The sequence below is a fragment of the Ixodes scapularis genome, unplaced genomic scaffold, assembly GCF_016920785.2.
Source record: "Ixodes scapularis isolate PalLabHiFi unplaced genomic scaffold, ASM1692078v2 PGA_scaffold1__304_contigs__length_218370807, whole genome shotgun sequence".
Taxonomy (NCBI): Eukaryota; Metazoa; Arthropoda; class Arachnida; order Ixodida; family Ixodidae; genus Ixodes; species Ixodes scapularis.
In genome coordinates, this window is record NW_024609846.1 from 112,885,170 (window position 1) to 112,912,367 (window position 27,198).

General features: G+C 48.2%; 1 protein-coding gene across 1 annotated transcript; it reads right to left on the reverse strand.

The window, feature by feature from the left end:
* Positions 1–3,095: 3,095 nt before the first annotated feature.
* LOC121835798 lies at positions 3,096–14,714 on the reverse strand. The gene is made up of 3 exons (XM_042290294.1): positions 12,434–14,714; positions 10,647–12,208; positions 3,096–3,221 (listed from the first exon to the last, which is right to left on the reverse strand). Exons 1-3 carry the CDS (start codon positions 14,712–14,714, stop codon positions 3,096–3,098), a joined length of 3,969 nt encoding a protein of 1,322 aa, XP_042146228.1.
* Between the last annotated feature and the right edge of the window lie 12,484 nt (positions 14,715–27,198).

A 27,198-nucleotide genomic window follows, 5' to 3' on the forward strand; every position in this document is an offset into this window, starting at 1 on the left:
GTTCTTTTGCGACTCTACCTATTTTTGCGACTACCATTCAACGAGGAGAATTAACGCGTGTTTCATAGGTTATCAACGTCAGGAATTTGTGATAAGGGGTATTTACGCAAAGCAGAAAAATCGTTACACCGTAAATTTATGGCTCGCCTGACAGAGCCATATTTTATGACAAAGGGACATCGCGAATAATCAAAACGCAAACGGAAATAAGCAGCAGTGTTGAAAAACTGCCCATTTTGCATTGGAAATCGTCGCATATTTAAAAACATGAATAGGAAATTTAAACAAAAAAGATCCTGGCTCCGACCATAACACAAATATTTTACTCTGCGCTTTTAGGCTATGATTTTAATAATTTGGTCATTATGTTATAATGTAAAATGTAATATGTCACTCGCTCGCACTATAAATATATGTTTGTATTACTCTTTCTCAGAAATATAGAACAGCATAATCCTACATACACTGAACAAAGCGGACCCCAAGCAATTGATGTGAAACGATTCACCATGAAAGAACGTAAGGGCACCTGGTCAGTACTCGGCAGCTGTGGATTAAAGTCACCAAATGTTTCTTCCGTCAAAACCAAGTTAGGCAAACAGGCAACGAACAAAAATTACTCTTACAACGATGTCAGTAAAGACAGAAAAAGCACAAAATTTGTGCCACGTTACCAGTAAGCTGAAGGAGCAGGGACAATAGAGTCCCAAAAAACAAAAAAAAAAAACAAAAAAAAAAAACATGACCTAGTCGAACTTTTTATAAAGTAAGCTCTGAATAATCTATAATTAAATCTAAAATAAAAATTGCAATCGTCATTTTTTGGCTTCGTTCTAACTTGCCTGATTCTCTCGAATGTAGACTTTGGAAATCTTCGCATTCTTGGCGAAGCGATCGTTGCCAGCTGCTGCCCCTTTTCCCAGCTGCCTCGTATGAATCCGTTCAAGCAAAAAGCATAGGCAGTAGAGACGCTTCTTTTTCGTTCTATCTTCCGTATGAGTTCATCTCTTCACCCATTCCCAATATTGACGCCAGGCACGAGCGTGGGAATCGGAACCGGTGCCACAAAAGATGGATCACTTTCCAAACGTCGAATCTGTGCCTAATTCTGTCTTGTAGCAATGTCAATAACGCGAGCTTGGCAGATCACGTGGGGCCGACGTGGGCCCCACATGAGGAATGCGGGGTGGGGCTAATTAATACTTAGAATTTTAAGTAATTATGTTCAAAATTATAACATAACGATGCAAACCTGGTGATACTTTCTGTATTTTAGTATTTGACAAAAACCTAAAAGCAAAGATTCGTCTAAAATGTTTATAAAATACCGTAGTTTTAAATATATTTCTCTAAATTAAAAACTTGCTAACAAGTAAAAATGTTAACTATGTTCTCTTTTTTTAGGCATTATTAAAAAGACACAAGATGGAATCGCTCACGGAGACACTTTCAATTCCATTCAAGTTAGAGTTGACTGTCATGCAGGATGTTTTCGGAACCACGAGTCTTTCATTTCAACTTAGAGTAAGCACGCAGAGATGGCTAATCGACCTAAACTGCGAAATCGCCTTTGGAAGTCGCGGGTGGTCGCCAAAACGTAATAGGTTTCATAAATTTTTGACACTTTGAAGCAATTTTGGGAAGTTGTAGTAGCAATGGCCAAGTCATCACTTATTACAGAAAAAAACTCCTGACCACACAGCTCCCTTCTATTATACATAAACATGTTTTTGAAAGTTTCAACGCATTCCAACTCAGTATCTGTTTCAAGGTAAGTTTGCTTACCCTCTTCGGATCATGCAGTACTCGTTGAAAGTTGGAATATCCTGCAATAATACTTTCCCTCATAATAAGAATTGCGGTGGCAAAGTCACACCCGATATTGACTGTTTCGGGGCGCACTAAGTAAATTACTTCGGAAATGTAAAACAAAATTATAATCACTTTGTTCTACAAGTAGTCAATTAAAATTACAACTACTAGCACGAAAATAATTACAATAATAAATTAACATAAAAAGGATTGACATTACTTTTCTTTGAGTGTTACCCGTCGTCAACGACGTTCAACTGGAATCATTTTTCAGTATTGAAATTTATTCGTTCATTTCTAGTGTGACGTGAAGGATTCAATGTTTCAATGTTTCAATGTTTATTTTTCTCTTGTGCTAACCAACAGCTCGAAAGCCTACTGGGTTAAGCACACACTTTCAGTGTATTAAATTTAAAATTCGAAACATTTTTGTTTGGTTTTTCTTTCACTTCCTTTATTCTTGTTATGAAAAGGAGTTCTGACTATTATGCGAGCCAGTTGCCTTATTTTTTGTAGCAGCGCCATTTGGCTAGTTTATTATTACTATTATTATTATTATTATTATTATTATTATTATTATTATTTGAATTGAGGCTCCTGGCGACAGTCTTCCATCTACACCAGGTGGGGAGATCGTCTGGGGCGAATACTCAGTCGACTGCAAGTCCACCGTTATTCTGCCGATGGTCGGTCTCATCCTGGCAAGACCACTTGCGGACTAAAGCACATACGCCTCTCCGCTAAATTCATCTTCAACCAGACTTCTACGCATCATCATCGGCGCCTTCATCAATGTTTGTGTTGTGGTCTCTGCTTGCGTAGTTGTGTGCCTTCAGGTTTCTTCCGGTGAGCCCGTACTTTCATATTCCAACCTTTGCATCTTCTTCCTCTTCGCTGTCTCTTGTCAACTGGGTATCCCGTTCTTCATTATGTTCGCACCTCCTGCCTGCGGCGTGTGTGGCGTGTGTGTGCCGACGGATGGTAGATGTATGAAGTGCATGGAGTGCAATAGTTCTCCTCACTTGGGTCAATGTGCCGGGATTTCCGAGGCTACCTTTACGACGATGGGAGCAGCCAAACGAGAAAAGTGGCGCTGCAAGACCTGTCGCAGCAGGGACAACCGCACGGGCGCTGGAAACGTGGAGGCTACATCTCAGGATGAACCTCACCCTTTCTCCGCCCAGCTAACATCCGTCAACGAAAAGCTAGACGTGCTGCTGTCGTTAAAACAGAGCGTTGATTCGCTTCTCACACTTCCGGCGGAGGTCGATGCCTTGTTGGCCTTAAAACCCACCGTTGAGTTGCTGCAGACAACCGTCCAAGAGGTACAGGATTCCGTTGTCTTCCTGAGTGCTCAGTACGACTCGGCTCTCACTGAAATCACTGAGCAAAAAAAAGTAACCAAGGACCTTGGGGCGGAAGTACAGTCACTCCAAAACACAGTAGAGGAGCAGGCAAACGCTATTTACCTGCTTCAAGCAGAACTGCATGACGCCGAGCAACAACATCGCCTGCCTAACATGGAAATTCAGGGCATGCTTTCCACGCCAAAAGAAAACCTGAACATGGTTCTTTGTGACTTAGCCTCTGACATCGGCCTGTCACGGTTTACGCCATCGGATGTTCTGTCTGTCCACCGTCTACCTCCGAAGAAAGCAGACAAACCAAACACTGCTCCATTGATACTGGTCAGGTTTGCGTTCGTTGCCCTCAAGAAGCAATGGATGAGATGCCGTGGACGACTAAGAGAGCTTATCAACGTCGGCAGTCAGCCCAAGCTATTCTTTAATGACAATCTCACTCGTTCCAACCGTGAGCTTTTCTGGATGGCGAGGAACAAGGGAAAAGAAAGTAATTACAAGTATATCTGGGTAAAACATGCAAACATCTATGCAAGAAAGAGTGAAGGCTCGCCTCTCCTACGGATCAACTCCGTAGGAGATATTGCAAAAATCGTTTAAGCTATGAGAGCCACCTTTTCCCAATATAATAATTTTTCGTCTTTCAAACATTGCTAGGTAAACCAAAAGGTGCGACTTTTACATGTTTGCATGTTAATATCCGGAGCCTTCGAAAATATTGGAATCATTTTCTTATAATGGTACAAAATATTATGCTTCATGTCAATGCATTTAAACTTACGGAAATTAATGTCTCGGACTCTATGCTTTATCAATCCACTCTCAAAGACTACAACTACTTTTGTTTCACGCGATCAAACCGTAGTGGCGGAGGCATAGCGGTTTTTGTACATCAAATGTGGCAAGTTTCTCCCCTCAATCTAGATTTTTATCACGTCGAAAATGTTTCTATCAAACTTGACAACTCCACCTTCTCACTTGCTCTGTTATGTTTCTACAGGCCTCCTTCAGAAAATGTTCGAATGTTTTTGAATGAGCTGCAGGCAACTCTCTCCACATTACCTTCTATACAGCAGCTTTCTTTGGTGGGCGACTTTAATATAGACACAATGAACGCAGCCAATTCCATCGTATGCGAGTATCTTAACATTTTGTCGAACTTTGGCTTAGAATGCGTTGTTGATGCTCCAACCCGAGAAGAAATTTTAGGGACAAAGTTAGTCACTTCCTGCACTGACCATATTTTAATACGAGCACCAGGTGTCTCTGTGGAATCTGCTGTAATTCAGGAAAAATTAGCAGATCACTACTTCGTGGGGTGTCAACTAACACACACAATGGCGTCAAACTCTAAATGCGAAAGTTCAAGACAAGCCCAAATTATTGACAATGTTGTTTTTGACAAGTCAGTTTCCTCTCATGGCTGGCAAGCCTGTTTAGGTACAGTTAATAACGCTGACTCATACTCAAGTTTTGTTCAAGTTTTTCGTTCGCTTACTGCCGCTGCCAGTAGAACTGTTACTTTGAAAAAGCGGCGACCTCATCATCAATGGCTAGATTATTAAAGAGAAAGAGGTCCTCTGGAGTCGATGTCGCCGATCTCCAAACAACAAAGATTTACAAAATGAATTCAAGCAGTTAAGAAATAAAGTAAACGCTGTCATTCGTTCTGCAAAGAGACAGTTTATTAAATCACAATTCGAAAAATTCAGATTTCGTTCAGCAAAAACATGGTCACTGATAAATCAATTCCGAGGAACTGGTTCTGGAAATTCTATTGACCGAACCCTCGAACGAAATTTCGGGTCACTTACCTCAGAAGTAGCAGACGACTTTAACGACTTCTTTGCTAAATACTCTGGCGTGCAAAGAACGTCTGCTGTGAACTCATGCACACTAAAGAATGAATATTTGGCGTCAGCTTTCCTTCCTTGCTTGAACGAGAAGGATCTGCACTCCCTTTTATTTAGTTTCAAAGCCAGAAAATCTCCCGGTATTGATGGTATTCGAGCGTATGATCTTCAGAGAAATTTCACATATATTAAGAACGTTCTGCTCACTATGCTGAACGGCTTCATTACGTCTGGCAGCATACCTGATGAGCTCAAGGCTGCTATTGTGTGGCCCCTTTTCAAAGGAGGAGAACGATCCAATGTTGCAAATTATCACCCCATTTCGATTCTACCTATTTTAGGACAAATTCTGGAGAAACACCTCTTTCTGACGATGAACAGTTTTTTAGATAAGAACGAAATATTTTCATCTACTCAGTACGGATTCATTACTGGGAAAGGAACGCAACCGGCCCTTGATGATTTTTCTGATTACATATATTCAACATTCGAAAGTAATAAGTTGTGCTCTTTTTCTTGATGTGTCCAAGGCTTTCGATACTGTCAGTCATCAGTTGCTTCTAGCAAAATTATATCGCCGTGGTTTTCGTGGCCCGTTTTATTCTTTACTGGAAAACTTTCTATCTAAAAGGTCTTGTCCTAATTGGAAACTTTAAGAGTTCTCCGCTTTTATTACTGGCGGGAGTGCCTCGGGGTTCTGTTCTTTCTCCTCTACTTTTCAATATTTTTGTGAACGACATGGCCCAGGTTATCAACGGGTGTAAAATTTACCAATATGCCGATGACACTCTCCTTGTGTCACGTCATATGAATTTCTCTGACTCACTCCGCACACTCGAAATAAATGCCTCTCATATAATGAATTGGTTCGGCGATAATCTCCTAGACATAAACCGCTCTAAAACAAAGCTGATGTGTTTTCACAACCCTCTTAAAAGACGCCAGGCTCAAGTACAGTTTTTGCTTCACCCTTCCAGTTGTGCTCAATGCAATTGTGTTTCAATCCAGTCTGTCGATCAGGTAAAATACTTGGGTGTACATTTCGATTTTGATATGTCTTGGAACACACATATGTCATATATTTGTAGCAAATTACGGATTGTGTCTTGTATGCTTTATAATACTAAATTCTTTATGCCAGTCGGTATCAGAATAATAATCGTCCATGCTCTTGCTTACAGTATCCTTCGATACGGTGTTACGGTGTTTGGCAACTGTTCGGGTCGTTGGCAGTACAAAGTTAATTCTTTATTGAAAGGAATCCTGACAAGCGTTGCATATAATTCGAATTTTTCCAGCAACAGTGATATTCTTCGAAATCTTCAATTGCCTAATTTGCGTTCTCTTTTTATACAAACGGTAGTGCTCCGTAGCTTTTGGAAAAAAGAGTTTAAAACACCATTTCAGTCTCCCCGAATACTTCGTCACGTTCCTCGTTTTGTAGTGCCAGTTTGTTTGACCAGGTACGGTAAATGCACTCGGGATTACTACGTTCCGTGTTTGTTCAACGCCCTCCCTGACACATTCATTGACATTACATCACTGAAACAACTGAAGAAAGAACTCAAGTGCACCAACTTCGATTTCATCAAGCATCTCTTTGCTCTGTCTGCATGCTTCGAGCTTGAACTGTAATTAGCTAAGTTAATTTTAACTTGGTTTTGCCTTTTGTTTATTTTTTCTCCCCTTTTACTTCGTTATCGCTTAACACTTTTCGTGTTTTTTTTAAGTGTTTTTTTCTTCTTCTTCCGTGCTTTTTTTTTCTTTTAGCGCTTTTCGCTTTTTCTTGATGCGTTTTTTTTTTCTTCTTCATGCTTTTTTTGTGTTTTATAGTTCGACTTTCTGTCTTACATTGTGGAATCATGATAATCGTTTTTTGAATTTTTTTATGGGCGTCATCATACAAGCTCTCTGCAGGCTTTGATATGCCCGTATCTAGTACTTGAATTCCAATTTGTGTGAAATAAATATATTATTATTATTATTATTATTATTATTATTATTATTATTATTATTATTATATTATTGTACCCCAGAAAGTGAATTTGATTGCAGTAATTCAAATTACTGTAAATAAATTACAATCCAAGTAATGGTTTTGGTGTACGAGAACTGTTCCTCTGTTTCTGAAACAGCTCTTTCGTTGGCTTGTGACTAGCTACGCTACTAAACATTCTTCGTTTCGTTCTGTTCCGTCTGAAAGGAGAAATAAGGTTGGGATCTAAGTTAAGCAAGAACCTCGAGGCCAGGCAATTGCAAACTTGTATGCGAATATACTACAGTTAATGTTTCTTTTTTTCTTTCTTTTTTCTTGCCTTTACCAGCTGGCGAGATAGAGTTCCAACCAATTCAATTCTTTACTCTGTTGCATATCTCTCTATACTCGCCTATGAGCGTACGTCCTTACTCGAGTATGGGTCTTTCGTGTGTATTTTCAATGCGATAGCATTTAATTCGGCAGCCCTGGCAAACATTAGTACCAAAGTAAGCCTGAGTTGGGTACTGAGGTTTGCAGATAGTATATATTGTCATTGCTCTTTATGAATGGTTTTCTGAGCTTAGGTTGTAGCGCGTTTTCTACCTGTATATTCTCCTACACTGAGTACTGGAAACTATCAGCACTGTGGAATGACATCGAGCCCAGACAATAATAGGACATACATTTATTTTGTGTTATCTGGGCATATTCCAGAATGTTAGAGTAACCCATAAGTAACGGGCGGGCCGCCCCCAGCAGCAGTTTGGCGTTATTGGCCTCATCGCTGACGTCGAGCAGTTCGTCAATCGGAGTGACGCTTGAATTCGGGTAACCTTCCATCGAGCTTGTCATTGTAAATCAACTATTTTTCCGACTACTTCAAGATTACACTCACTGAGCATTGAAGTCATACGCTAAAGAGTTTTGCATTCTAGTTCCGGAAGGGCTGGTGGTATCCCGAACTTTAGGTGACCTGACTAAGTACAGAGTGCAACAGTGAGCGTTACCTTGACTCTCCTCTACTCAGATGCCTCAGAAGTTTTCTTAGGGTAGTAGAACTTGTTATAATCGCCAATGCAGACGGCTCGTAGACAGCAAAAGACGCAATGAAGTAATGAAAATAAAGGGCTGCATTGTGACTACAAATTAAGGACTTCATCCTAAAGGCTACAAAAAAAAACACGACGAATACACTTAAGACTGCTTACGTGTAGGAATGCGAAAGCATTCCTACACGCGGCGCAATCCTACAAGCAGCGCGCTACGTCTTTTTTTTTTTTTTTTTTCGTTTTTTGCACACTGAACTCTGGCGGTAACATCACCCTTCCCCAGTTCGCAGACAAGACGCCTCCGCCGGCCACAATGCTTTTATGACGAAGCACGTGCATGCATTGCTGTGTTTTTTTTTTTGTGTGTGTTTTATTCCTCTGGTGCTTCCTCTTTGACCTTGAGCGGCGCGTGCTTAATTACGTATTTTTATGGCCCTCTTTTGGGCGAAACGCCGACACCTTTTCTCATAATGGGACATATACCGATTACGTCTTAATAAATCGCACCCGCAATTTATTTGTAGCCTTTACCTCATAGACGGCGCAGAAGTTTTCCCGAACAAGCGAGTTGCATGCACGCAGCTGTGCAAGCAGGTCGGGCCCCGGGGGTGGGCTCGGGCCTCGGGCTATTCGCCGCCGATCTGGGCGAGCTAGATTTTGTTCGCCCGGCGCCCTCCACTAACGGCAGGGGTCAATGGCCGGCGCGGGGTACTTGCAATATAGTAAAAAAAAATGGCTCTGATTTTCGAGTGGTTCCGATTGTATCAACGCCATTCCGACCATTCAAGTGTATTCTGTGAACGCCTTATTTGGTAATGTTGTGTGTTGATAGTACACTCGGGTTTTCAGCGTTTGCAAGTGCGCCATTTGTGTGCAGACGAAGTCTCTCACGCAACTCACGCCTTGCCATCATGTATTGGCTTTTTCGGCGTTTGCTGTTAGTTTTTGCTCGATTTTAGATGCGAACTTGTAATCAGAAGTGTGAGATTATGCACGAGTCACAGTTGTAGGCAGAAAATAGCTTTTGACCGAGGTTCCATTTTCAGCGCTTCTGCGTACGGCGCGTGCTTTGCTCGCTTTCAGAATCGACGAACAGGTTCGAGCCGAGCTGTGAAAATCGCATGCTGAGCGGTGCGATCTTCACAGCCCTGTTGTGTTAGTAAAGAGATGTTACTAAATGCCGGCTAACTTCATTACACGGTGGTTCGGAATCAGCCAGCCGCTGTTCCAGAGAGACAGACACGAAGCGAACCTTTTCAACTCTCAAGAAGAACTGTTTATTTCAGAACAACTAACGGGAAGAAAGACGTGCGAGAAGGGGAAAGAGGGTACACGGTGTCGAGTGACCAGAAGCCGCCCCTCCGAGGCGCAGCTGGCGCTGTTTACACAGGGGTCCGTGGTCGCCCGTTCGCGTTCGCGGGTGGCTCGGTGGAATGTCCCCTCTGGGTCATAAATTTCGGGAGCACTCGAGGGGAGACCGTTTGTTCCGAGAAACACTAGCACAAGACGGAACGAATGCGCATGCAGACTCTGAAAGCAACACACACACAAAATACAACAATCTCCCCCGGATGAGCTATTGCGGTAGCTCATCGTTACCAACTTCTAGGGGGTATAACAACTGAATCGGACGCCTGAGTTCGCCTCCCCCGGGTAGCACAAGTCTGCAGGACCGCACCCTGCCATCTCTCCCACTGAATGTCTCTTTAACACGGCAGGTCTTCCACATGTGTCGCGGGAGACTGTCCTCGTTCAGCAGGCACATGTCACCCACGTTGAGGCCGCTTGAGGGGGTGGGTCTGACGAGGTGTGCCGATCTCAGCTCCAACAAATATTCACGGCGCCACCTTCGCCAGAACCCCTCCACGATGGCGCTGCGGTACCTCCAACGCCGCACCAGCCTGGTCCGACTCGCTGCACCTGTAGGGGTCTCTGCTGATAGGCGATGCGGCGGAAGACACGTGAGCTTTCGCCCCACGAGGAAGTGAGCAGGTGATAGTGGCTCTGGCTCACCTGCCTCGGGGTACAGGACAGTCAATGGCCGCGAGTTGAGCACGGCCTCTATCTCGGCGAGGACGGTGGAGAGTTCCTCGAAGGTCAAACTGCTGCGACTCAGCACTTTGCGCAAGCACACCTTCACTGATCGTACGAGACGCTCCCAAAATCCTCCCCACCACGCTGCTCTTTCGACGATGTATTTCCAACGAATGCCATGGTTCGCGAAATACGACTGCACCTCGGGCGATTTCATAGCGCGGAACATCTCCTTGAGATCCTTCTCCGCTCGCTTGAATGTCAGCGCATTATCGGAGTACACCACGGCGCTGATTCCTCTGCGTGCAACGAACCGCTTAAATGCTAACAGGAACGCAGCAGCGGAGAGGTCGCTCACCAATTCAAGATGAACAGCACGGGTGGCGGCGCAGGTGAACAGGGCTACGTAAGTCTTCTTTGAGCCGTTGACTTCTCTGCTGAACAGGGGTCCCGCGAAGTCCACGCCTGTGATAGCGAACGGCTCACTCCTTTTCACCCTGTCTGCTGGCAGAGGAGCCATAGGTTCCGATGCGGGCCTGCAACTTTGTTTGCGGCAAACCAAGCACCGGTGAACCGTTTTCTTCACGGCTTGTCGTCCTTTAACAATCCAGTACACCTCTCTCAGCTGTGCCAGCGTGTCTCGGACTCCTGCGTGCAACAGTCGAATGTGTTCCCTTGATATGAGAAGGGCGGTGAACGCATGGTCGGAGGGCAGAATAATAGGATGCTTCGTCTCGTCATTGTTGTCACTGAATTGCAGTCTTCCTCCCACCCTAAGCAGACCGTCGTCATCGAGGTACGGCCCGAAACGTGAAACGGCGGAGTTTTCTTTCAGTTCTTTTCCGGCGCGCAGTGCTGTGATATCGTCTCCATACGCCTCCTTCTGTGTGCAGGCCAACCAGTATCTTTCAGCGTCTGTCAACTCCTCGGCTGTTAACTGGCCTTCCCTTCTTGCCTCCCTGTTTTTGCAGTTGTGCACAAAGCGCCGGATCCAAGCAGTCAATCGTAGCACTTTGATTAACCGGCTATGTTCTTCCAGTTGCAGGAGAGGTGTCGTGGAAGGTGCTGCCACCATCATTACAGCCAGTAGTTTTTTTTCCTCTTGATATTCAGTGGCCCTGGGCATTTGCTCGTTCATGGTAGGCCACTCCGACTCCGGATTTTGCAGCCACTTGGGTCCGTTCCACCAGAGCGCGCTCTCTACCAGTTTTGAGGGTAGAACGCCTCGGGTTAGAAGATCCGCTGGATTCTCGGCTCCAGGGCAGTGATTCCAGTCCTGTGGGTCGGTCAGCCGCTGCACCTCCTCCACTCGATTTGCCACAAACGGCTTCCATTTGTCTGCCGACCCCTTGATCCAATGCAGCGCCACCGTTGAGTCCGTCCAGAGGCAGGCGGGTATGTCCTCCAGCCGCAACGTCTTTGTGAGGTAGCACTTCAACCGCGCCCCAATCAGGGCTCCCATTAACTCCAGTCTCGGTAGGGAGAGGCGCTTAAGGGGTGCCACTCTTGCCTTGGCCATAATCAAAGTCACGTGCACCTCTCGTGCTGCAGTCTTTGTGGTGACGTACGCAACGGCGCCGTATGCCTTGGGGCTTGCATCGCAGAAGACATGCAGCGTCTTGTTGGTCTTGTTGCTTCTGAAGTTTTTCATGATCGTCCTTGGGACGGACAATTTTCCGACTGTGGGAAGTTCTTTGCACCAGTTGTCCCATTCGGCTGTCAGGGCCTCAGGTAAGGGGTCGTCCCAGTCGACCCCGAGCTCCCACAGCCTTTGAAACATGATCTTAACACTTGTTGTGATGGGCGCGAGAAATCCAAAGGGGTCAAAGATCCTTGCCGACACCTGAAGCACGAACCTCTTGCTGTCAGTTCTTGAGGAGATGAAATCGATCAGAGAGTCTATCCGGTACTCGAAGCTATCTGTTTCCGGATTCCAACCGACTCCTAGGACCTTTCCAGCTGTCGTGCGCCCGAGGTCGGCGTAGACTCGTTTGGTCCCGTCTCCCCGCAGTGTCTCTGCCAGCTCGAGGCTGCTTGACATCCACTTGTGGAGCTTCATCCCAGCCTGATCCAGCAGTTCAGTCGCTTCTTCGCAGAGCACTCTCACCTCTTGCAGGCTATCTGCTCCGGTGACCAGGTCATCCACGTATAGGTTGTTTCTCAGGATCGCCGCCGTCGTCGGGTACTGCTCCTGTACGCTCTCCAGGTGGTATTGCAATGTCGCGGCCAATAAAAATGGGCTGGACGTGACGCCGAATGGTATGCGCGTCATCCTGTACGCTACGATTGAGGGACATTCTTCTCCGTTCTTCGGAATTTTCTCATACCAAAGAAAGCGCACGGCATCTCGGTCCTCTTTCGTCAGTGACACCTGAAGAAACGCCTTTTCAATGTCGGCGACCGCGGCGATGTTGTGAGTACGGAACCTAAGCAGCAGGTCGATCAATTCTGGGTTCAAATTGGGTCCGCTCTCTAGAACGTCGTTTAGCGAGAGCCGACCTGCCAGGCTGGACGATGCGTCGAATACCACTCTCATCTTAGTAGTCTGACTTTCGTGCCGTACGACTGCTTGGTGGGGCATGTAGTAAACCGGACCCTTTGGCGGGTTGCTTTCCTCGACTGGTTCGGCGTAGCCCTTCGCTACGTAATCTCGGATGCAGGCATCGTATTCTTTTATCAACTGCTCGTTCTTTTGGAGACGGTTGGTCTGCGATCGGAGACGCCTCGTCGCCGATTCTAAGTTGTCTGTTAGCTTCTCGGCCGCTGGCTTCCACGGGAGCGCCACTTGATAGCGACCGTCTTCGTACTTGGTGGTTTCTTTGTGGTGCTGAAGTACGGCGTCTTGTTGGCATGTCGTGGCTTGGGTGTCTTTGATGCCGAGGTGCTCGAGTTCCCAGAACGACCGGAGCTGAGCGGATATATCTTTGTCTGTTTCGTTTGTCACGATCACCCTCATCACGTTTGCCGCTGAGGAACATATCGCCGTTGATCTGGTTGTTCCCGCCTGGCCTTGCAGGGTCCATCCGAAGGTCGTGTCTACTGCCATCAATGTAGGGCTCAGACGCTTAACGGATCCCGTGACGATGGCCCAGTAGTAGTCGGCTCCAATCAAGAGGCTAATTCCATCCTCAGTGTGGGCCCCTCTCGAAGCGTCGGCGATGTTCATTCCCTCGTTCATCATGTGGGCCACTGAAGATTCCGATGGAGCTGTCATGATATCCGCGCAGATGCAGGGAACCTCCAGAGCCTCCACGCGGACCTCCTGTCTGTCGTACTGGCTTCTCAACCAGAACTCCACCCGTCGACACTTCGTGTGCTTCGCTGCTGTGTTGTCACCGAAGGTGAAGATCCGGAGCTCCTCCTCTCCCAGCACCTTCAACTGCAACTTCTCGGAGACGCCACGTTGGATGAACGTACGCTGGCTGCCACCGTCGAGAAGGAGTCTGACGAGAGTGCGCCTCTGCAGGCCCTCTGCCCATGCCTGTGCGGTCTGAAGGAGCACCTGCGTCTTCTCTCCTCTAAAGCTACGGTCTCTCACTCCGAGAGAAGACTGCAACACCTGTTGTCCGGGGATCTCTTTTACACCCGTCACTGCCGAGTCCGCTCTCGTGGAACCGCGGGTGCTCATCAGGTCGGGGTCACACATGCTCGTCAAGTGACTCCCCGCGCATCGTCCACATTTTAGCCATTTTGACGTTCTGCAGTCACGAGATCTGTGGCCATATTTTGCGCAGCGGAAGCATCTGTTTTCGCGTTTCAGAATTTCCCTTTTCTCTGAGACTGACATCTGCGCAGCGCACCCGTCCGAGTCGTGACCACTAGAGGCGCAAAACACGCATCTTCTGTCGCCCCCGCCAGTCACGGCATTCAGGGCTGCTGCGGATGCGATAGGTCTTGCCCTGTAATCTCTCTTTCCGTCTCTCTTTGCATCTTGTGCAGGCTCGCCGGTTTGCCGGTCTTTCTTTGCGTCTACTGGTTGCATTCTTTCGCGGCTTTCTACTTCGCATTTCAGGAAATCCAAGAAATCCCGCAGACCGTTCTTTTGGTTTGGTGATTGCGCGGTTATCTTCCGGCTGTACTCAAGTCCCATGTCGGCTGGTATGGCTTTACGCAGCACAGTAAGGAGCAGCACTCCATACGTGCTGTCGTTGATGCCGAGGGCCTCGAGGCTGCGGACCCCAGTTTCAATTTGGTCAAATAATGCTCTGAGTCCGCTCACGTTTCTAGAGTCATAAATAGGTCGGACAGCCATTAACCTCGCCATGTTATCTTCAATTATAAGATCCTTTTGTCCGAATCTACGGGTGAGAAGCTCGAGGGCTACTTTGTAGTTTTCCGCTGTCAGGTCAAGCCCTGCCACAGCCACGGCTGCCTTTCCCGTGAGGTAGCTGTTCAGGTACTTGAATTTGTCGACCTCCGACAGTGTCAAGTTGGCGTTGATAGTTGAATCGAACTGACTCCAGAATCCCTGCCATTCCCGTAGTTCACCTCCAAATTTTGATATCTCCAATTTGGGGAGCTTCACTGCTGGGTTGGTCTCTTCGACTGTCACCCTCGTTCTGGTGTCCGCGTTGGTTAGTGAACTTGATAAGGCTCTGTTACTTGGACGGGCCTGATCTAGGAGCATGCCTTTCAGTTTAGTCTTTGCTACGCTGATCCTCTCCTTGTAGCTTTCGCTGCATGTAATCTCCTCTTCCAACGCCTCGTCATCAATTCCTTGCTCAATTTCGCTATCGAGTTCCTTGAGAGTGTCCTCTTTCAATACGAGAAGGTCAAATTTGGTTTGGAGCTCACCGACAGTTGTTGGATCCGCCATGGCTGCGACATCGTTGATAAGCTTGGTCGTCGCCGCTCGCACCACGGTCTGCTTTCGCTTTGCACGGTCGGTGAGGGCTGCTTTCGATGTATCCATCTTCTCTGGCACTTTCTCTTCCCGGGTTTCGGCACCAATAATGTTGTGTTAGTAAAGAGATGTTACTAAATGCCGGCTAACTTCATTACACGGTGGTTCGGAATCAGCCAGCCGCTGTTCCAGAGAGACAGACACGAAGCGAACCTTTTCAACTCTCAAGAAGAACTGTTTATTTCAGAACAACTAACGGGAAGAAAGACGTGCGAGAAGGGGAAAGAGGGTACACGGTGTCGAGTGACCAGAAGCCGCCCCTCCGAGGCGCAGCTGGCGCTGTTTACACAGGGGTCCGTGGTCGCCCGTTCGCGTTCGCGGGTGGCTCGGTGGAATGTCCCCTCTGGGTCATAAATTTCGGGAGCACTCGAGGGGAGACCGTTTGTTCCGAGAAACACTAGCACAAGACGGAACGAATGCGCATGCAGACTCTGAAAGCAACACACACACAAAATACAACAAGCCCAGCATTTCGTAAACAAGAAGCTCTGGCGAGCTGATCCTCTGCGTTCGTGAGTAGGGCATGAGCTTTACCATAGCCTCCTCTATAGACGCTTTCAGCGAGTCAGTTACTCGAGCTGCCACCAGTCGGCGCGCCCTTCGCGCGCTTTCCGGGCCGCCATAGCCGACCTTCAGTTCCTCGCCGTTGCTCCGCGTTGTGTGCTGCACAGGCCACTACCGGAGCCTCGTTTCCGTGTTCTTTTACGTTGCGCGTTGAAATCTTGTATTTTATTTAGGTCTTTTCGATATTTAGGACTTTCATTTAATCATTTGATGATATTTATATTTCGAGATAGCTCTTGTATTTTCTTATTTATGGAATGGAATCGGACAGCGAATGGGTCGACGATACAAGATTATGAGGCTTCAATGACCATGTAAGTTCATTTCATTCTTACGTTTTTGTCGCTAATAAAGGGCAGTCAACACTATTGCGACATATGTAAATTGCAACTGACGCAGTAAGGCTATCACAGTCGTGCTTCTCGCTGCATGTGCGCGCTCGTTTCCCTAAAGCCGACCCGCATGTAAGCGATTTAGCGTGCGACGAGACGAGCGACGGATATTTCTCACCATCGCCCGTCGCATCGCTCGGTTTTGGGATTTCCGAGAAAACGTCGCTCACCGTCTTGGTCGCTTGCTCCGTCGCTTCCATGCGGTTTGCCTCGTCGCGCGACTGACTGAGCGACAGCGAAGCGGGTCGCACTCGCTTATCTGGTCGCTCACCAAATCGCTTACATGTGGTTTATACTCAATTAATTTCTATGCACACAGCATGGAACCATTGGCGCCTCGATACTAAGTGTAAACCGCATGCAAGCGATTCGGCGAGCAACGAGACAAGCGACGGTGACCCGCTTCGCTGTCGCTCGGGCAGTCGCGCGACGAGGCAAACCGCATGGAAGCGACGGGAGCAAGCGACCAAGACGGTGAGCGACGTTTTCTAGAAATCCAAAAAACCGAGCGATGCAACAGGCGACAATGAGAAATCTTCGTCGCTGACTCTCGTCGTTGTCGCCGTCGTCCGCCTCGTCGCACGCAAAATCGCTTACATGCGGGTCGGCTTTACGGAAACGAGCGCGCACATGCAGCGAGAAGCACGACTGTGACAGCCTTACTGGGTCAATTGCAATTTACATATGTCGGAATGGTGTTGACTGCCCTATATAAGCGAGTGCCCTATATAACCTATATAAACGTCAGAATGGGATGAACTTACATGGTCTCTGAAGCCATAATCTTGTATCGTCGATCCATTCGCTGTCCGATTCAATTTCATAAATAAGAAGATACAAGAGCTATGTCGAAATATAGATATCAGATGATTAAATGAAAGCCCGAAATATCGAGAAAAACCCAAAGAAAACACGATTTCAACGCGGACCGTAAGAGAACACGAAAACAAAGCTCCGGTAGCGGCCGGTGCAGCCCACAACGCGGAGGAACGGCGAGACTGTGAAGGGCGGCTATGGCAGCACGGTCACGTGACGTCAAGATGGCGGCGCCCATGAAATGTTGCCTGAAAGGGTCTATACGAAGAAAGCCTGGCACATCAACGGCGGAGCCATAGGGCGCGCGGCCGCAGAAAAAGGAGAGGAGGGGCGCGCGAAGCGGTGACCCATATGGTAGCGCAGAGCAGAAAGGGCAGAGATAGTCTGCGAGCGCTTGGGTCATGAGCGGCCACTCCCCGAACCACGTTGGTTTTCGTGTTTTCGTCACCGTTGTTTTCGTACTCCGGGAGAAACGGCTGCGACGATTCGAAAGGGCGCTGGTAACAATGCACCATGCCGGTGGCGTCGGCAGAGTTGTCGGTGTGCCAGCGGAGTGCGCCGTTGTCGGACCATCGTGTCGTGCCGCGGAAGAACCAAACAGTTTTGACTAAAGGCCCATTCACACTCTTGCGACCGAGTAAGACCGATAGAGATCAGACCGGTTTTTAAGCCTTTTGCGACTTCTTAGGACCGGATGCACTGCAGCGGAGCTGGTCCTAAGAGATCGCAAGAGGCTTAAAAACCTGTCTGGTCTCTCTCGGTCTTACTCGGTCGCAAGAGTGTGAACGGGCCTTAAGTAGTTTCGACGCCCAGGTGCCGAGGATACAAGTAACAGCACTACAGGATGAAATTTCGGCGTGTTCGAGCGAGCACTGCGGCCAACTACGACGGGAAACGAAGGTACGTGCGCGCGCCGCGAAGACGAACGCTTTCGGACAAAAGACGTTCAGCGCAAACGAAAGCGACGACCGGGACCGTTGCGGAGATACGGACATGCGGACGCAGGGCCGCAGGGGCGGCGAAGGGAAAGGGTTGACGTTGAGTTTCTCTTCTCCACGATTCCCCCCCAAAAAAAGAGGAAAAGAAAAACAAGACTGTTTCTGCGTTTGACCGCTCCCTCTTGTGTGGCGCTAGCAGACAAGCTTCCCTACACTCCCGATTCCCCGCCCCTCCTCTCCTACTTTCGGCGGCCACTTTTTTTCGCGACGTGCCAGGCTCTTCTCGCATAGAGGAGGCTATGGTTTTACTCACTTTTCGAAACGATAAAAATCATAGCTGTTGGGGCCGTAATTTTGTAAACATAGAAACGGTATATAATCATCTTTATGCATCTGGTCACCAGCGCTAATAAAGTGCAAAAAAAACGTAGTGCGCCACACTCAAGTATTTCATCAAAACACTAACAATTTTTTCCCGACTTTTCTGTTATTGTTATTTTTATTTCCCATATACTGTTCGCGCGCCAGGTGAGCGAGCGTGCTCAGGTGAGGGGCATTTCGGAAGAAGTGAAGAGCGCACGTGAACAACGTTTCAGCGGCGCTCAAAGCTGCGCGTTTGCACGGGCACCTGTAGCGTTGGCATCACTGTTCTTGGATCGCGGACCGCGGCCTCGGCAGCTGGGGCCGAGTGTCGCCACCGGCGACAATTGATTGACACCAGCCAATGCATGGGACTCTATGGGAAGAACGAGAAAAAGTGACGCTTTCCCCTGTTTTTAAGCTGTTGTCGGCACTGAAACTTTTTGGATGCTTTTCGATAAGCCCGTCATATAGCTTGCGTACAATGATTAAAACTGACAGCCCCTCGCAGTTCTTATAAATAAATATTTTGTGGTCGAGAGTAACTCCGCTGTAGTGCAGCTCAATGAGGCGAGAGTTACCTAGAGCTACCGCGGAGTCGGTGGTGGTTTCGTTGAGTTGGGTTTAGCAGACGACAAGTTCGAAGGCTTTGCTACGCGGAATTCGCTCACTCCCGGAAAGCAGCTGTCGAGATGGAACTTCTTTGTCATTCACCAACTTCTGGGCTTCCCTAAGGACGGTCTTATTGACGGCAAGTTCCTTTGTTTACTCCACTACGAGTGCGAACTTGCCAGCTCAGCCATGGGTGCTCCAGAACTTTTGATTTTTTTATTCGGCGACCGGACGTTTGACAAATACCGATTCGATCTCCAAACACCCGACATAAGGATCGCAGCACACCATAAAATACTCGCCTCCGAGCACAGCGTACATGCTTCAATATGCTTACTTTTGTGCGTTTCTCCCATAGACTTGCGCGTATTGCCTGGTGTCAAGCAATGGCCGCGGGTGGCGACACCGACGGGATCCCGATCTGCGATTTAGTCTAATATAATAGAGATCAGTGGTTGGCACCATAGCCAAGGAACTTTGCTACTATACTTCGTCTCACCTTGGTATGGACTATTGTTGACCGCGCGTGCTAAAAGCGCGAGCTAGTTGCTTCGAATGAAGCCTCGGCGGCTGAACGAGCGCTGGAGCAGCGAGTGCTCCAGTCAAGGCAGTCAAGGCCAGCCGCTCGCGCTAGCACAGCATTCGCGGTTAGTCCATGCTAAGGTGAGACGAAATATAGCGGCGAGATGTTTTGGTGGCGCCCTTCTATGGTTCCCTCTCATGACGTCATTACCTTGCGAACAACAAGTTCGATGGTGTTTGTAAATAGCATGGTGGAAGCCTGAAATCATTGCGCTTTGAAACCAACGCTGCACGCACCGTCAACATTCAAGTTCTTACATTACTTTTATTCCCGTCCATGAAAAACCTTTGCTGACGTCATAGTCAGCATTCAACCAATCGTGGAAGACCGACCACAGCGACGCTTTCGGCCGCGCACGTCGCCTATGGACCCGTAGCTCCCAAGTTTGGAGCAGCGCTCCTGGCGAGCAAAATAGAATATTTGGCTCTCGTTTCCAACGTGCGTCAATACGCTTCCCCACTACAATTTTAATGCGAAAGCATTAACTGGGGGTCCCATGGAGCGAGTCGATGTCATCAGCTTGAAGCGCGAAAACGGCACCTAGATTCCCTGATCCCAAAGGTCCCATTGGCTGGCGCGCGGCGGCGAGGCTCCCATCGACCGCTGCGCGCGTCAGTTTCAACGACCGCCATCAGGTGGCGCTGCGTGTCCATGCCACCAGCGTGCCGATAAAACTAACCGCCGCAACCCCAGGCCATTACGGGCCCCGCGCCGGTTAAAACGGACACGTTGGCGCACGCTCGGAGGCTTCTGCTCGTCTCGCCGCCGACCAACATGCCGTCGCCTTCATCATCTACATCGTCGTCGGTGCTTCTGCTCGTCTCGCCGCCGACGAACATGGCGCCGCCTCTAGCATCTACATCGTCGCCGGTGCTACTGCCACAACTCGAAAACATTACTTGAGTCGCGCCACAAAACTCCGCGGATCACTCCGTGGCGTTCCGTTGGGCATTCATGCTTTCGCGTTCACAACTCATAACAAGTGCTTAGGTGTCTTCCGACTTTTTTTTTTTTTTTTATACTCCGTTTTATCCTAAGTGCCAGCGTAGCAGAGGCTACAAGAGCGAGCTGCGAGCTTTCAGCGTCCCTGCCAAGCACGGGCGGTCATGCAGTGCGAGCATTGTTCAGGAAGACGTGCTTTTGCGAGTAGCTTCGGCTCCGCTATCACGTAAAGTGAAACATACGTGCCCGCGGAAGCTATGAAAGAAAGCATATATGAACAAAATAAAATCCCTCTATTCTGGCAAAAGTGGCGCCATTCATTGCTGTGGAAATGTTCGAGACACGTGCCGCGCTCCACTTCTGGGAAATTCATGGTGTCTGAAATCTAGCTCAGTGCTGCGCTGTGCCGCCGTGATCTTCCCAAGAGCTGCACGTTGCACGTGCCTCGTGTATCGAGACACCTTGCGCTATTTTTGAAACGTGAAAGGGCTTTACTCGAGACACCTGCCGCGCGCCGCTTCTAGGAAGAACGTGGCGTCTGAAATCTAGCTCAGTGCTACGCTGTGCCGCCATTATCTTCCCAAGGGCTGCACGCTGCACGTGCCTCGTGCATCGAGGCACCTTGCGCTACTTTTGAAACATAAAGGGGCCTTAGAAATAAATGTTTAATTGAATACTGCGGCCGCTGGTGGCATAATTCTTTTTTTTTTTTAGACGTCTTGTTACCGCGCATTTACTGGTGCTGACAGAGGCTTGTATTCAAACGTGGCACGTGCAAAATCGAACGTTACAGCGCCACACGGATGGTGTGCAGCCAGCATAACGTAGTCGCGTCTTGCGTAAGTCTTCCGGACACGCTCGCGCCCCCTGCCCCAAAGCAACGGGTTTATATTTGTGCTAAGCGAATTCTGCACGGCACGCGCCGTAGCTTGACACCGGGCGTGGCCGAGATTATTTTAGCCGGATAACTATGAGATTTTTTTGTCGTCTAGAGTGGTCTAGAGAATGGGCTGGAATAGAGAATGGGCTGTCGTCTAGAGAATGGGTTGGATTAGAATTTTGATGTCATAACAGTCAGATCAAGCGCAGACACAAATTGGACACGAGCGCAGCGTCAACGTTCGGCTGGAAGTCATGTCCACCGAGCGCGTCGAAGGGCGCTCAACGTTGGGCTAGGGACTAATTACATTCCGTTCCCCCTTAAATTGAGACTAGAAGCTCCACCTTCGACGCGAGCTTGTTCGCTTCCGCAGTGCTTTGGTTGCTCCTACCTGCGCGTTCACACTTGCGTTAGCAGGGGCAGAAAGCTCGCGCTGAAGATGAAGCTTCTAGTCTATGCTTGAAGGAGCATTTAAAAGGGACGAAAAGCACCGAATGCTGCTTCGAAGGGCGCGCCCATCAGTGTCAAACACGAGCGTTTAGTGACGACATTAATATAGGGCGTCGGGTAATGGCGACATCGAATTTAGGGGTAGAACTGCCTGAACGTTATTGAATTGGACTGCCTGAATAGGTGCACGTGACCCCTCCTGATCCTTTCAAGCGCGCGATTGTCACTCATATATTTGCTTGGAACATCCCTATAAGGAGTATTCACTGGACGCCATATTTGTGGGTGCTATTTAGAGCGCATGCCCAGAACGAACTCACATTAATAGCCTGCTAAGACCGGCAACCTTGATGGTGTGGAATGCACGTGGCAAAATAACTGTGGAAGCTCGCCATGAGCACGCGCTCAGCAGTCGCGCACACGGCTATGGCCGCCAGTGAATACTCTCTATAGAGGGGGGGGGGGGGGCGGGGCGTTCACAACTTCGTAACTGCACGTTAATAGACCGATCTCACCAGCCAGTTTGACTACGCCACCGCTGCCGCAGTGCATCGAGGGAACTTTAGTCTTTCTGTACGTGCGACAACCCCGCTGGAGCTCTGCGCGTGTGGAGCACGATACGGCACGAGCTCGGCCGTCTGCCTCCTATGAACTGAAGTTATGGCGGGGTTACGCATGCGCCGAACGCTTAGTGAGATCGGTCAATTCCAACAAATTAGGAAGAGCGCTCATGATTGTTGCACGCTCTTGTCGTTTCGGTTTTCTATTGGTTGAGACCAATGACATCAACAACAATAGAAATGTGCTCAAAATATTGAGCTTCTTTCACCTATCCTTTTCAAGATACATCAGATTCATTTTAGAGCTCAGCTCTTAGGCGGCCGTTTCCGGGTTGAGCGGCGTCGCCGTCGGCGTCAGTATAACCGCGTGACGTCACGAGTGACGTCACGAGGATCACGAGTGACGTCATGAGGGTCACCAGTCACGTCACGAAAGTCACCAGTGACGTCACGAGAGTAACTTTATTAGATTAGCTCAGTTACGGAACTGCTCATAGACGCTGCATTCACGAACAGTACCCCCTCACGCACGACTCGCCTGGCGTCGCTCGACGCGCCGCCGGACGGCTGCTTTGGTAACTGCAGTGTGTTCTATGGTAATCGATTCGGGATACGTATGTTTCGAAGCACGGCGTCTAGGTGACGTTTCAGCTCTGCTCTATGCAGGCTCTATGGAACGCACAGTTATGAAACGAAAATCTAGATGGCGCTTCGAACGACGGCAGGCGGATTGAAGTGATTCAGGAGGGGGGTACCATCTTCCGCGGGAGTTTCACAACTGAGGTAATCTAATAACGTAGCACGAGTGCGACGGGTGACGTCACAAGGGTCACCAGTGACGTCACGAGGGCCACGAATTACGTCACGAGAGTCACCAGTAACGACACGAGGATCACGTGTGACATCACGAGCGTCACGAGTGACTCTACGAAGGTCACCAGTGACGTCGCAAGGGCGACGAGTGATGTCACGAGGGTCACCAGGGACGTCACGAGGCCCAGAAATGACGTCACGAGGGTCACCAGAGACGTCACGAGGGTCACGAGTGACGTCACAGAGGTCACCAGTGACGTCATGACTGACGCCACGAGGGTCACGTGTTACGTCACGAGCGCCACGAGTGACGTCACGAGGGTCATGAATGAAGTCACTTTCGTGACGTCGCACGAGCCTACCCTCCCCTCTCCTCCTCCTCTAAGCTGAGCTCTAATTCGGGATTACAGGGAATTGTAAGCATATTTCATTTTTTATATTATTTTTAATGGGTTGATACAGTCCCACGCACCAGGTAGAGCGAACGCGAATGAAATTAGAAAAGGGCTATAAACCCTCAGACTACATACTACATCTCACGAACATCTGCAGTGCAAGCAACAGCATGGGCACGAGCGCGTGGCCTTGGAAAGCGCCTCCTCTGCACGAGTTCTCGTAAAGACAAAAAGCATTCTGCTGCGCTAGGCTCAGGCGCCTGTGCCTCTGGCGTTAGTGTGATGGCGTACAGTTGAAGAAGAAGAAGGTGTTCACAGGCTTGTCTCAGATAAGGAGGCGACGTAGTGATAGTAGTGATGACGTGACAACGCGCAATGTCTTAACGCCGCGCACCTCCATTTCGCCTTCAAACCCAATGCAGCGAGCAACCGCAGCGAGCTATCCGAGCAGAGTGGCTATAGTGCTCCAATCCAGCTTGCTTTCTACGTCATTTCAGAAAAATGAAGAGTGCACGTGTACCGATTTGAGTCGTGCTCAAGCTGCGCGACTGCACAGACGCCAAAGGCTTCGGCCATAGCCTCTTATTATAAGGAGTATTCACTGGGCGCCATATTTGTGGGTAATGTCTAGAGCGCATGCTCTGAACGAGCCCACGTTAATAGGCTGCTAAGACCGGCAATCTTGAGGCTGCGGAATGCACGTCGCAAACGTACACCAGCTCGGAGCACGTGGAGCGAAAGCTCGCACTGCAGAACCCAGGGATCCTGGGTTCGAGCCCCACCCCTGCCCGTTTCGATCTGGATGAGCATCGTACCGGCGTGCGGTCGTGTATCACTACTGCGTGGTGCACGTTAAAGACCCCAGGCTAGCGGTTGTACCGCACTGGCTCAATTTCTCATCTACAGCTGGGAGACTCGTCGCCCCTGTGAGGCAGACCAAGTTCTAGGCTGTATAAACACACACACAACCCTCAATGTAAAGGTAGCTTTGCCGCAAGCTTCATGGTGCACGGCGGAGTGCTAACTTTACAGGGAAAAAAAGGCCGGCCGAATTTGAAAGTCTCGAGGAGTAAAAAGCATTAATTAAGATACCGAAATTTTAGCTGCAGTGTGTGCTATGAATTGGCAGCTATTATATTCCTCATGAACTTTACGATTATTCGTTTCAGTGAGAAAAAATTAAAAATTTTGTCAAAGTGGTTCATAGGACCCAATGCAACAATATTATATCGGGCCCAGGAATAAAAAGTATACCATCTTGAGGTTCAAGTAGAAATAAATAAGAGTATATTAGTGCCCTCTATAGATATCCGGGAGAACTTAAGGATTTCTGCAGTAGTTTGGCTTAAATTATCATTTTACTGCGTTTTGCTGAGAATAGCCAAGAGAGGGCGCAAGGAGACCGTGTCCAGGAAGGCTGGGGATGGGGCACGAAGGGCGTGCCGTTCACCCCTTTTCAAGAAAGCAGCCACGCATGGCTAGACAGAGCATATGTATCAGTTGAGCTTTTTCCGCTCTGTGAAAACAACAATGTCGAGCAGGTGTGCTTTAGAGACAACTGCCTGGTGACATTCGGGTAAGGATTAAAAAAAAAAGACCGACACCGATTTAATTGGCACAACTGGAAAATGAACCACAAGCTCCTTGACGACAAGGTGTTTAACGACAAAATGAATACGCGAATTGAGAATTTAGGGAACCTCTGCGGGAGTGAGATGACCGGAGAATGAGAAAATTTAAAGGAGCAGTTAAAATGGACACCATAGAAAGATCGATTACTCCAAAGTACGAAAAAGGAAGAGAGGAAAGCAGCTACGCTCGATTTGAAGCAGCTTGTTTTGGAAGAGTGCTAATCCCCAGGGTGATTATAGATGATATTAATAAAAAAAAAACAAGCTACAGCTTATAGATACTGCGCACTACAGAGTTAGGGTTATGCGTGCCCGGGGAGAAAAGTTTCCCGCTGGTGAAGCACCAACAAAACGAGCGTTAGCCACAGAAAGGAAATACGCACGCGCCAACAAAATGACTGAAATTGATTATGAGGATACCACGACGCGTGACCCTAGCATGTTTGAGCGTACATTTTTAAAATTCTACGAAAACTTACTGAGTAACAAAGCCCAAAACGAAGATGGTTTCACAGATAGTTTTTTCCCCTTCTGCCAACATTAAGTAGTGAAATAAAAGAAGCGTTAAAACAGCCGATAGGTATGTCCGAAGTAGGAAGATCCATGATTTGAAAAGCGGAAAATCACAGGGCCCTGATGGTTTGGGTAATGCTTTTTTATAAAAAATATAAAAAAGTTTTAGCTTTCCCGCCTTCGTTTTTGTTTACCGACACGGCCCTTATCCCCAAAAGTGGAACCCTTATAAGCTTCGTCATGTGGTAAATTACTGGCCACTCACACTAGCTAATACAGATCATAAGATTCTAATGAAATTCCTTGCGAACAGAATGCAATCAGTAATTGGGGATGTGGATGTAGAACAAAAAAACGTGCGGTAACAAGGGGCGTACTATTATGAGTAAGAATAATGTAGCGCGTAGCGTATTGAAACTATATGATGAGGATTTCCGGAAAGTTGCTTCGTTGCATGTCGATCATGAAAAAGCTCTTGATCGAGTGTCCCATCATGTTCCTTTTTTGCACGCTAAACCATATTGACCTGGGCGAAATTACTTTTGATGGAGTGAAGATGGCCTAAAGTGACAGCACGACTAGTCTTGTAATTAACAAATAAGTAACTAAGCGTATTTCTGATCCGTCCTCTATCCGGCAAGGATGTTAGCTTGGAACACTCGACCTGCTTCATTACTGCGTGTGAAAGAGTTCCTTCAGTAGCTCAGTGGAACGACGTCCGCTTTACACGCAGTAGGTACGGGTTCGGTCCCTGGTTTGGGTGTACCTTTTTTATCTTTTTTTTGTCAAGCATTTTGCGATGTTTACATTTCTTCTTTTTTTTTTACAATTATCACTGAAAAAAATATTCAATTGTTGTGGACGATACGTCCCTGAACTAAATGGTATGGGATTCCATTTTTGACACCTGCGAACTCAATGTAATCACTTTCCACCAGGGGGGCGGGAAGGAGGGAAAGGGAACGCGGCGCTAGAGTTGCCTAGAGAGCGGTAGCTGGCCCACTCGGCCGCAAAGACGGTCTTGGCGAGGGACACGAAAACGTGGAAAAAAGCAGAGGATAGCGGTGGCGCTGTAGTCGACTTTTCCTGAAAAATCTCACCGGCCGTGAACGTTCAGCGTGTTGCGGTCGCTCCGAGTTCGCGGCCTCTCATTTAATCTAAGGAACATCCGCTTTATGAAGCAGCGAACATTTTGCACATACACAATAATGAAGCCTGAGATGTTCAAGCAAAATAAAAATAGACGAGGCAACGAATCGCGAACGCAGCTGAGGGTTTATTGACCAGAAAACGTGATTTGATACGATTCAAGCAAGAAATAGGGGGAAAAGAACATGTGCCTAAGCTTGGTGCGTTTACGGGCACTATAGTCCGGCTGGCTAATCTTCTTCAAGGTTCACCACCCCACTGAGACAGAAAATAGGCACGCAAACTCACGACAAGGAACCATCCCCCAAGAATAACAGCTATATTGCCGCGCGCCAAGTAGGCAGCGCGGCCGTGGCCTAACGGTTTTCGCGCTTGCCTCCCACGCGAATGGCCAGGGTTCGATTCCTGGCCGTGGCTACGCATTTTTGTTTACACTGTAATGTGATGTTCTGGTGAAATCGAGAACCGTCTAGCTGATTCGAGGTCAAAATGTTCTACGCGTCGAACCTTCTACGTCGAATGCTCCAGAAGCCAACGTGTGTACAAAAGCGGCTCCACGGGAGAGCCGGGGTCAGTTTCGCCCCAGCGTTCGACTGTGCTGCTACGCCGA

Coding starts and splice junctions, on each gene's coding strand:
- LOC121835798 (XM_042290294.1), bottom strand. CDS start 14,714: ATGCTCCTAGATCAGGCCCGTCCAAGTAACAGAGCCTTATCAAGTTCA. Junction 12,209..12,433: donor ACTGACGAAAGAGGACCGAG/ATGCCGTGCGCT, acceptor TCACCGGAGCAG/ATAGCCTGCAAGAGGTGAGA. Junction 3,222..10,646: donor AAACGGTTCACCGGTGCTTG/GTTTGCCGCAAA, acceptor TTCCGCCCCAAG/GTCCTTGGTTACTTTTTTTT.